The sequence below is a fragment of the Rattus norvegicus genome, chromosome 16 (genome assembly GCF_021556685.1).
Source record: "Rattus norvegicus strain SHRSP/BbbUtx chromosome 16, alternate assembly SHRSP_T2T, whole genome shotgun sequence".
Taxonomy (NCBI): Eukaryota; Metazoa; Chordata; class Mammalia; order Rodentia; family Muridae; genus Rattus; species Rattus norvegicus.
The window spans coordinates 78,153,301-78,165,234 of NC_141549.1; the positions used below are offsets into that span (position 1 = coordinate 78,153,301).

An 11,934-nucleotide genomic window follows, 5' to 3' on the forward strand; every position below is an offset into this window, starting at 1 on the left:
GGTCACTGATGACAAGAGTGGAGAGAATGGTGACTTTTCTTCAGAGTGATTCTCAGAGGCTCACCTCAGAGTCCAGAATCATGCTGAGGTGCGGCTAGTGGCAAAGAGAGGAAAGGAATGTGATCCCACCCACCATAGAGGGTGCTCATTTTGAAGCAAATTAATAGGATACAGTCATGTCAGCTACTTGGTTAAGTTGGGGGATGATCAGTTTGAAAGAATCTGGCAAGTCTGAGCAAGGAGGTGGCATCTGTTCTTCAGGTGGCAGGTTATTCTCCATCACTGTCCTCTGAGGAGGAGGAGACCTGAAGGTCCTCATAGAGGACACTCAGTTTGACCTGGGATCCTGCTGCCTCCCCTTCCTCAGGGAAGGCAGGGCTCTGGAAAGCAGGTGTTTGCTTCTCAATGGGAAGTGGTGCGGGCACTGTCAGGAACCTGGAGCTCCAGAAATTATGGCTATGTTTGGTAAAGATCATTCTGAGGGCTTGGCCAGACTCAATACAGGGTCTGGTTGAGACCAGAGCAGCCCTGCCATGTAGCTGTTGTTGGTCAATGCTGGGCACCTGGACTGTTATTTTCTTGCTCATTTCAGCTGCGTCTTTTAGTTCAAGTCTGTTGTCAATGGGATAACACTGAATGTCCAGGGTGCTCTTGGAAGCAGTCCTTGCATGGCTCTCCTCTGGTGCATTGGTAGAGTCAATTCTGTGTTTCTTCAGGGGATTCTGGCTTGGCCGTGTGGGGCATTGGGACGTTTCCTCATCTGGGGCCCAGCAGCTGAGTTTTGGGTTCTGTCTATCCTGGTGGATGTCAGGATGCTTGCTAGGTTGCATTTTCTTACTGGGACCCTGGGTCTTTGACTCTTTGTGAAACAGTTCACTAATTGCTTTCCTTTTGGGGACGGCAACAGGGTGTTGATGCGAGATATCCTGTAGCTTTTGATCCAGTAGGTTTTCTGAGGCTGTTTTTCTGCCATCCTGTGTAAACAGTGGCTTGGCAACACTGGGGACAGTCATGTTGTGACCTTCCTTCTGTCTGGAATGTAAGATGAAGGGGCTGTCCAAGCTTTGAAGGGCAGGCTTCTCAGGGCACGTCTGCTTTCCAAGAGCCATTTCAACTGGTGGCTCAGACATCTTCCTGTAGCCAGGAATGATTGACATCTGTGCCTGCTGTAGAAAAGATAGACATATGGTAAGATGAGCAGGGCACTGTCAGCATGAAAGGACAGTCAGGGCTTTCTAAACACCAGGAGCTCATGGGATTTATGGTGGCATGAGCAGCTCAGTCTGCTGTGAAATCATCAGGCTGTGGTGACCCACATTAGCTATCCAAAACTTGCAGCATGTTGGGTTGGAAAGTGGAAGGGAGAGAGTTTCAGTCTCCCTACAAAGTTTAAGTGAACCTTATTCGGATAATCCAAATCTCTCTCTCTCTCTCCTTCTCTCTCTCTCTCTCTCTCTCTCTCTCTCTCTCTCTCTCTCTCTCTGTGTGTGTGTGTGTGTGTGTGTGTTTGTGTGTGTGTGGTCTGAGAAGAGGTACATGAAGGGATATATTGATGTATGGATAATCAAAGAGACAGCTAGGAAGATGTCCATGATCCTTCTGTGGTCCTAGAAGAATGGTTAGATTCAAATTACCATGTAATTTACAGCATAGTTTTGAAAATTCTAATAGTTTCCCTTGGGATATGAAGGAGGGCAAGAGGCAATTGCTTGCCTTGAATCTGTCACTCACAATGGTTTTTGAGGTCAATGATGTAGGCAACAGATTGGGAAGGTGTAAATGAATGTGTTCATGCTGCTTAGACTTCTCTAGCATAAGTCTATTTTTATAGAAAGAGCAGACAAAGTCAGTTCAAAATGGCACCAGCAAAGTCTGTGGCCATATGCACAGGTCACCAGAAAGCTTGGAGAACAGGCCATGTTTTTAATCTGACCTCAGAAGGAGGGAAGACCTGGAGACCTACATGGGTAAACAAGGAGGAACCTGCCTATCGTCCAGGTAAGCTGACCTATAAAGGAGACCTAAAGCAGAGGTTCACTCACTCCTCCAAACCCAAGTCCATCTGAACTATGAAAATGAACAAATGAATCGTTGCTGCCAGAGAGGGTTTGTGAAGCCTGGTGTGTACAGAGGACACTGGGTGAGCAAATAGACCATGCAGAAGAAGGTGCAAGCGGCAGAGCAGAGAGGAAGGGACTTTCAGGGACAGGGTATGTATTTGTACTTACAGCCAAGCTGCCCTGCTGGTTACTCCATTGCAGCTCTGTTGGAAATTTCTGGAAGGTTGTCTTTCTCTGCTGCTCATCACACCTGTGGGACAAACAATATGGTGGGAAGACGTCGGCTTTAGTCTCAAATACTCCCTCCCTCCCTTCTCCTTCCCTCTCTCTCTCTCTCCCTCTCTTGTGAGAAGACCATTTACTAGCTCTCTGGCCCTTTCTGTTTGGAGACTGGGAGATAAGACATGGTATCCCCATGAGCTCCGTCCTACCTGGAGCCTTCCCTTCTGCCAGATCCATTCCCATCACTTACCTCTGTCTGGCAGCTTGACTGAGTTTCTGTAGACCCTTAGGCCTGCAAGGATCCATGTTCTCTTTCTCCTTCTTGGCTCCCAGAGGCTGTGCAACTAGGAGGAAAAGGCCCCGCTTAATGGGACACCTTCTGTTTCTTGCAATGTGGCCAAAGGCTCCACAGTCTCTGCATTTCACCTGTGAGGAGCAAAAGAGATCTATGAGCCAAAACGGGATCCAGGGACCTCTCCACCCTCAATCCCCCCTCAAGGCTCAAAGACCCTTTAATGTTCTCTCCAAGGACAACATTCACTAAAGCACGGGTTGGAACTCCACCTGGTTGTCTCTTTGCACCTGGGAGAGAGAAGCATAATTGGGAGATGTATGGGGAAACCCTGGAAACCCTGTATATGCCATCAGACCAATCCTGCCAAAGAGGAGCTGAGCTTTTTCTCAGTCTGCTTCAGATGCATTGGGAGCAGTTCCTTTGTCTGGCCCTCTGATACCTCTGATATGGTCAGGAGCATGGATCAGTGTGGCAAATGTAACAGGGCCCCAGATCTTAGGAACCCCCAGACATTTATATAACTATCTCCAAGATAGAAGTACCCTTCATGTCAGAGAACTCATTCCATAGACACTACCTCCTGGCACCATGAAAATGGGACCTATAGAGATCATATCCAGAGGTTAGGCACTGCACCTGATTGAGGGATGAATCCACTTACCCATTTCCAAATTTTAACCCAGTATGTGCCTATTCTAAATCATCAGATCCTACCACAAAAGCCTATATTCTTCAAAACTGGAAAACCTGGAGGAAATGGAAAGTTTCAGGACAGATACCAGGTACCAAAGTTAAATCAGGATCAGATAAACCATCTAAGCAGTCCCATAAAGAAATAGAAGCAGTCATTAAAAGTCTCCCAACCAGAACAACCAAGGACCAGTTGGGATTATGCTGAATTCTATTAGACATTCGTAGAAGGCCTAATATCAATACTGCCAAAACTATTCCACAAAAAATAAACCAGAAGGAACACTCCTGAATTCCTTCTATGATGCTATTATTATAGGTATACCTAAACCACACAAAGACGCGAAAAAGAAAGAGAACCTCAGACCAATTTCCTTTATGAATATTGATGCAAAAATAGTCAGTGAAATTCTCACAAACAAAATCCAAGAACACATCAAGACAATCATCCATCACGATCAAGTAGGCTTAATCCCAGGAATTCAGGCATGGTAATCCAGTATAGAAACAAACTCAAAGGAAAAAAAAACCACACATGATCATCTCATTAGAAGCTGAGGAAGCATTGGACAAAATTCAACAAACCTTCATGTTAAACGACTTGGAAAGATCAGGAATTCAAGGCCCATACCTAAACATAGTAAAAGCAATATACAGCAAACCAGTAGCCAACATCTAACTAAATGAAGAGAAACTTGAAGTGATCCCACTAAAATCAGGGACTAGACAAGGCTCCCCACTCTCTCCCTACCTATTCAATATAGGACTCAAGTCCTAGTCAGAGAAATCAGACAACAAATGGAGATCAAAGGGATTCAAATTGGAAAGCAAGAACTCAAAATATCATTATGTGCAGATGATACAATAGTATACTTAAGTGACCTCAAACGTTCTTCCACCAGAGAACTACTAAGCCTGATAAACAACTTAGCCAAAGTGTCTTGAATAAATCAGTAGCCTTCCTCTACTCCAAGGATAAACAGGCTGAGAAAAAAATTAGTGAAACCACACCCTTCACAATAGTTGCAAATAACAAAATAACTCGATGTGGCTCTAATTGAGTAAGTGAAAGATCTGTATGACATGAACTTCAAGTCTCTGAAGAAAGAAATTGAAGATCTCAGAAGACGGGAAGACCTCCGATGCTCATGGATTGGCCGGATTAATAGTGTAAAAATGGCCATTTTTCCAAAAGCAAGCTACAGATTCAATGCAATCCCCATCAAAATTTCAAGTTAATTCTTCATAGAGTTAGAAAGACCAATTTGCAAATTCATTTGGAATAACAAAAAACCCAGGATAGTGAAAGCTATCCTCAACAATAAAAGAACTTCTGGAGGAATCCCCATCCCTGATCTCAAGCAGTTTTATAGAGTAATAGTGATTAAAACTGTATGGTATTGGTAGAGAAACAGGCAGGTAGATCAATGGGATAGAATTAAAGACTCCAAAATAAACCCACACACATATTGTCACTTGAACTTTGACAAAGGTGCTAAAACCATCCAATGGAAAAAAGGTAGCATTTTCAACAAATGGTGCAGGTTCAACTAGAGTTCAGCATGTAGAAGAATGCAAATTGACCCATTCTTATTGCCCTGTACAAAGCTTAAGACCAAGTGGATCAAGATCACCTCATAAAACCAGGTACACTTAAACTAATAGAAGAAAAAGCCATCCAGAGCCTGCCCTACCTGGGGATCCATCCCATATACAGCCAGCAAACACAGAGAATATTGCTGATGCCAAGAAGTGCTTTGCTGATAGGAACGTGATATAGCTGTCTCCTGAGAGGCTCTGCCAGAGCCTGACCAATACAGATGTGAATGCGTGCAGCCAACCGTCAGGCTGAACTTGGCGACCCCAATGGAGGAGTTGAGGGAAGGACTGAAGGAGCTGAAGGGGTTTACAAGCCACAGGAAGAACAGCAATATTAACTAACCATACCCCCCACCCCTGCCCCTAGAGCTCCTAGGGATTGAACCACCAACCCAAGAGTACAATGGAGGAACCCATGGCTCCAGTTGAATATGTAGCAGAGGATGGTCTTGTAGGACATCAGTGGGAGGGGAGGCCCTTGGACCTGTGAAGCTCAATGCCCCAGTGTACGGGAATACAGGGGTTGGTAGGTGGGTGGTTGGTAGGTGGATAAGTGGGTAGGTGGGTAACCACCCTCATAGAAGCAGGGGGAGGGTGATGGGATGGGGGTTTTCAGAGGGCAAACCAGGAAAGGGGATAACATTTGAAATGTAAATAAATCCCACAGATTCCTGCTCCCAAACCCCATGGGAGGAAGAGCTCACAGCCCAGAGTAGTGGGCTCTCCTGACACTGCAGAGCAGGAGAGATCACCAATACTGCCCACCCCTGCCCATATCCCTGGCCTAAGAGGAAAGTGTATAGAGCCTGTGGGAACTGGAAGATAGGGGCACGCAAGCTGCAGGTCCACTTCGGTCCAGACACCGCTGGAATCTGAAGGGACTGGTCAACAGCGCCCTGCACCCAAATCCTGTGGGAGGGAGAGCTAAACCTTCAGAAGGGCAGACACGGAAGACAAGGGGGAAGCTGGAAGAGACTACACTCTGCCCACATTTCTGACTCCAGAGGAAAACACCTAACTACATCTGGGGCCCTGGTGCACCTGGGACCTGGGAAAAAGGCGGGGCAGGCCCTTCGGGTTGCAGCCCTCACGGAGAGCTCAAAAGCAGCCCCCCATGAGCAATTTCATCCCAGGTCTAGAGGTAAGATCAAATTTTCTCCTCCAAGTGTCCTGCCTGGTGGGCTCAGGACACACGCCCACAGGAACAGCTGAAGACCAGTAAACAGGAAAGACTACACACCTGAAAACAGAACACTCTGCTCCCATAACTGGCTGAAAGAAAACAGGAAAACAGGTCTACAGCACTCCTGACACACAGGCCTATAGGACGGTCTAGCCACTATGATAAATAGCAGAACAAGGTAACACCAGAGATAACCTGATGGCGAGAGGAAAGCACAGGAATCCAAGCAACAGAAACCAAGACTACACGGCATCATCGGAGCCCAATTCTCCCACCAAAGCAAACACTGAATATCCAAATACACCAGAAAAGCAAGATCTTGATTTTAAATCACATTTGATAATGATGATGGGGGACTTCAATAAAGACATGAAGAACTCCCTTAGAGAAACGCACGAAAACATAAATAAACAAGTGGCAGCCTATAGAGAGGAATCACAAAACTTCCTGAAAGAATTCCAGGAAAATACAATCAAACAGGTGAAGGAATTAAAAATGGAAATAGAAGCAATAAAGAAAGCACAAAGGGAGACAACCCTGGACATAGAGAGCCAAAGGAAGAGACAAGGAGGTGTAGATACAAGCAAAACCAACAGAATACAAGAGATAGAAGAGAGATCTCAGGAGCAGAAGAGTCCATAGAAATCAGTGACACAACTGTCAAAGATAATGTAAAATGGAAAAATATACTGGCCCAAAACATACAGGAAATCCAGGACACAATGAGAAGACCAAACCTAAGGATAATATATAGAAGAGAGTGAAGACTCCCAACTCAAAGGACCAGCAAATATCTTCAACAAAATCATAGAAGAAAACTTCCCTAACCTAAAGAAAGACATGCCCATAAACATACAAGAAGCCTACAGAACTCCAAATAGATTGGATCAGAAAAGAAACTCCTCCCATCACATAATAGTCAAAACAGCAAATGCACAAAGCAAAGGAAGATTAAAAGCAGTAAGGGAAAAAGGTCAAGTAACGTATAAAGGCAGACCTATCAGAATTAAACGAGAGGTCTCTCCAGAGACTATGTTCTATTCTTGTTAACTGAAATACAACAACCTAGAACTTGATTTCCATGCAGGAAACTCACTGGGAGAGAGGCTCAGTGATCCACTGGGATCCAGAGGACCCAGCTACCCAGTGCACTGTCCCAGCTGGCTACACAGGGCTCTTTATTGGCCTAAACCTATATCCGGGCATTCTTCTCTGGTGGATCTCACAAAACACAAAGAGTTTGTGGTGTAGCCCTGCCCACCTCTCACCTAGGCCCAGGGCTGGCTGACACCTACAGATCTCCACTTACCCTAGGGTCTTCCTCTTTCACTGGTGGAAGAGTCTGTTTCCATGAGGCCCCTGGCTTTCTCTGGGCCGTTGGAGCTGGAGTGGCTGGATTGCTCTGGGTCTTCACTTGTGACTTCATTTTGTGGACCCGTTGGCTTGGATTTCCTGAAACAGAAGTTAACAAAAAGAGTTTCAAGCAATGGAATTAAGTTTGATGACATTGTAAGAATATGTGGCCGGGTGATGGCTATGGCAAATGAACCTCTTCCTGTTCCCACCTCCCAAGCGTATTCCATCAGGGACTCAGGGACTTGAAGTAGGAACATTCAGGGAATGTTTCCCTTCAAGAATCCCTCACTACAGTCAAACTCTAAAGGAGAAAGTAGTATTTCAGTGAAATGCCCTTACCCTTACGTGAGAAATCCATCACGGAACTTCAGATTAATTTCAAAACACTCCTGTTTCTAACTACTTTCCTCAAGGAAAGTCTGATAAAAGACTTCCTCCTGAGAGCCTGCCTTCTGTCTGTGGTCTGTTCAGCAGCTTCTCAGCTGTAGCGTCTGGAGCTGCACACCAGGCACCCCGTTCAGACGGCCGGCTCAAACGGGACTGAAAAGAAGGTGTGGCATTGGGTTCTTAAAGGTGCCCCGTAGGCCACGAAATCTGTGATTTAATCTAACCAATTAGGCCACGAACTGTGTGAATCAATCTAACCAAATTAGGCCACGAACTCTGTGATTCAATCTAACCAAAGTAGCCAAGTAAGAAAAACACCTGATCTTAAGGCATCAACACATTCTTGATTGAAGACTTAAAGGCACGGAATACAGTCCTGATTGGAGACTTAAAGGCACGGAATACAGTTTTGATTTAACACTTAAAGGCACGGAATACAGTCTTGATTGAAGACTTTAAGGCACGGAATACAGAGTGAAAGTATATGGCCAAACATGGTAAATGCCTTTGAATGGTTTGTTTTATGTAAGTGTATCATAAGATGACCCAGAAGAAATGTCAGAACCTTGGCTTCCACTGTATTCCAAGAATGTTCCAAATTTAAGCCCTTAAGTCTCAGATTGACTAAGCTTGGGAGGTGGAAATGCAGGTACTGGTTACTTAGTGATGGGCAGCAGAAGATCACAGTTTCCTGTCATGTCACAAAACTTAATTTCGTTGGTTAAAACTCTTGTTTTTCTGCTATTTCAGGATATCAAAGCCAAACGACTTCATAGATGGAGTCCCACATTAAGACCTGGGGCCATTGAGCTGCCCCGTTTCCATCAGCTCAGAGAAAGCCAAAGGCTCATTGGAACAGAATATTCCCTCATTGAAAGAGGAGAACCCTAGGGTAAGTGGAGGCCTGTTGTGTCAGCCAGTCCTGAGGCTAGATGAGACGATGGACTGGACTTCATCACAAATTCTTTATGTTGTGTGGGATCCACCAGAGAAGAATGCTGAGATTTGGGTCTATGACCATAAATTAGTCAGCTGGCAGAGTACCCTGGGTGGGTCCTCTGTGTCCCAGTGGATCACTGAACATTTCTCAGGGAGAGCTTTAAGTGCAAAAGTTATATTATATAGTTCTTGGTGGAAAACACAAACACACACACACACACACACACACAGACACACACACACACAGTGTGTGCTACTTCCACTTAAAGGTGTCTGAAAAGGTGTCTGAAATTGCTGAAAGAGAAGAAGCCTGTGGGGAGCCACAGCTATCAAGATGCTTATTTTCAGATGACAGATGCATACTAGAACTCTTGATACATTAGCAGCTGTACTTGAATGCGGAACAGTCACAGAGAAGCCTGGATGTCTCTGGAATATTGCAATAATCTTTATCTTAATGGAGCTGATGGTTTATCAGACATATGGGAAAGAGTCTGTGTTATACTCCTTCCTTCTCTAAATCTTGCTTTGTAACAAACCTAGGGTATTTAGTTACCTTGGTAACATACAATTAAAGGAAAAGTATATGAGAAATATGTCAGCAGAAGCCATTAGAATGCAGATGTTTCAACATCTGTTTGTGTGTATCAGCACACACACTTCTCACCCAGATGGAGTCCCAGAAGAGGCGTGTGTTGATTCTCCATCTTCATTGGAGACTAGCTGTCACAGAAGCTGACTAAGCAATTTCTGCAACCTGGTAAATCTTGGCTTTGAGTTTCCTTGGCACCGAAGGAAGATACTAAGAGGATTTATCTATACAGAACAATATATTTCATTCTAGAGAAACATGAGTCAGGTATGAAAGGGAAGGGTTACATATGTCAGTGATTACAGGGGCCCTTGAGTGAGGTGCTGGTCACCTTGGGTACACTGATTGGCCTACTTTGGTGACTCGTGAGTGGTTATGGGAAGCCCAGGCAAAGGCTCTAAAAGTGTTCTGTTTTACTTAATTCAGAGCTGACACCCAAACTGTCTGTCCTTCCAGTGACCCCCTAGCTGAGGGGCAATATATTGCAAGGAAAGCCTAAGAGGCTCATGGATGTTCCTTCATTCTCACATGATTTGCAACACACATATACACGTGGCCATGAAGAGAGAAACAGGAAAGAACAAAAGGCCAGAAAAAGAGAGAAGATGAACTCAGCATTTGATGCAGTCACCAAAGCCTTGCATGTTCAGGATTCTTCAGTGGGTGTTGACAAGAATAAATATATTGCAAAACCCATGCTATAGAAACTACTAGAAGGTTTCACAGTTCTGGAATCATAGATGAAAGCTGAGATTAAGCTGAAGTGTAGGACAGTGAATTGTTTCACCTTGGAGCCAAAGTTGATTGGAAACTCACTAAGAAGCCCCTTGAGTTCTGAAATGAATGCAATCCTCAGGCCTTTGTCTACTGTACTGCTGGTATCTCATATGTGAACACTGGCACTGTTGTCAATCCCTGTTGTTGAACCTTCTTCAGCTCCAGTGAAAGATTTAGGGGACCTGCCAGGGCTTAGATCAGGATAACCTAGGTGTAGAGGAATTTTAATCTAGCAACATGGCTGCTGTGAAAAAGGATCACATCCAAAAGACCTTCTAGGCCTATGTGCTCTGAGTGGAATGCAGACACTCTTGATCACAATAGGACCTGGCCAGTCTACAGACACACCCGTAGTACACACCGTTAACCTACAACAAAGAAAGTAAGGTTATTTCGAAGAAGGAAGTAGCTACGTTTGAAAGCAGCCATATTTGAAAGCAGCCATGTTTGAAAGCAGCCATATTTGAAAGCAGCCATGTTTGAAAGCAGCCATGTTTGAAAGCAGCCATGTTTGAGAGGCAAAGTATTCAATCAGAGAAATATTTGATAGAATGAGTCAGAGATGCTACAGACCCAACTCTCATGAGAAGAGAACAGGAAAGAGAGACTACTTAAGAGAAGCACAGGGAGAGGAATGAAGGTGTGGTGGTGTGCACAGCAGTTTTACCGGGATAGGTTGGAGAGAGAACAGGCTAGAAAGGATCAGCATATTCCACAGTAAGTCACAAGGCTGAAACATTCTAGGCCTCAGTTAGCAGATGGAGGTTGGAAGCTGAAGACTTCAAGGTCTGGATTTGCGGAGGATTTGATTGTATGAAGGCTAGAAGTGTTTAGGCCTAGTCCTAGGGAGAGTTAGAACCGAGAAAACAACCTTCTGGGCTCAGCCTAATCATTGTATCCATAAAGCTTGGGTGTGGCTCTCATCTCATCACTTCATCCAATGAAATAAAAGGGATGATTACATCTAGGCCTGAGTCAAAAGAGTTTCATTCCATGTGGTACCTATATGGAACCAGGGAGGATCCCACATGGGATACCCAAACAGAGTTACCTGAGCTGCTGCTGGTTGGGGACGACAACATCCACAGAAAGCTATAGATGTAGCTGTGTCAGCACTCTGGCAGGCTAGTAGGCTGGAGAGATGCAAGCCAGTGAAGCTTGTTAGCCAGCAGAGATAGCAAAGTTGTTGAACCTCTAGTGACTGGGAGACCCTGTCTCAAACACATAATCACAGAAAAATACAGGCACTTCTGTGGGCATTGTCATGAACACACTTAATGCAAAAGCCACATGTAGAAAATTTGCAATGTCCTGAACTCAGGGATGGATAACAAGTTTAAGACGACATGTGAGGTTCAGTGAATTGTATCATATTAGAGAAATGTTTGTCTAACAGCCCAGCAAGTAGCTAACTGAACCCTGAAATGGAGGCAATCCTCTGGCCTTGGTCTACCATATGGCCAACATGAGCTATGTGACTTCCAGCCCTGCTGTTACTGTGTGTTGTTGAGCATCCTCTTGTTTCAATGGGAGAAGGGCAAACCTAGGGGAAACTGCCAGGGTCCCACACCAGGTTACCCTGAGTTTGAGTCACCAGGACTTCATACCTTACGGTATGTGTTACCTGGTTTCTGGGAGTCAACAAAGCCAAAGCCTTCAGTAACACAGCAGAGGTCTAAGGAGAGAACAGACTGTCCTGTCTCTCAAGGGTCTTAAGATCACAGGTGGGAGATACCTGTGCACAGTGTCAAAAGGCCTAAGTGTCAACATGGTGAACCTGATGCAGTAGGTTGAGCACCATTTGGGTTTGTGGATTGCTATTGGGCCATAGGGA

The 11,934-nt window shown here is 44.9% G+C and overlaps 2 protein-coding genes across 1 annotated transcript; one reads left to right on the top strand and one right to left on the bottom strand.

The window, feature by feature from the left end:
* Erich1 (glutamate-rich 1) overlaps positions 1-11,934 on the top strand; it is a gene marked incomplete at its 5' end in the record, with an annotated part of 52,793,804 nt that overhangs the window by 47,282,741 nt on the left and 5,499,129 nt on the right.
* Fam90a1l3 (family with sequence similarity 90, member A1 like 3) lies at positions 270-7,475 on the bottom strand. The gene is made up of 4 exons (XM_087589549.1): positions 7,359-7,475; positions 2,533-2,708; positions 2,229-2,310; positions 270-1,166 (listed from the first exon to the last, which is right to left on the bottom strand). The coding sequence occupies exons 1-4, from the start codon at positions 7,473-7,475 to the stop codon at positions 270-272; spliced, it is 1,272 nt and encodes a 423-aa protein (XP_087445675.1).

What these genes read in the sequence shown, in the direction of transcription:
- Fam90a1l3 (XM_087589549.1), bottom strand. Translation starts at nt 7,475, where the DNA reads ATGAAGTCACAAGTGAAGACCCAGAGCAATCCAGCCACTCCAGCTCCA. An exon ending in TGAAAGAGGAAGACCCTAGG is followed by an intron (nt 2,709 to 7,358) that starts GTAAGTGGAGAT and finishes TGCTCCTCACAG; the next exon opens with GTGAAATGCAGAGACTGTGG. An exon ending in AGTCAAGCTGCCAGACAGAG is followed by an intron (nt 2,311 to 2,532) that starts GTAAGTGATGGG and finishes TTTGTCCCACAG; the next exon opens with GTGTGATGAGCAGCAGAGAA.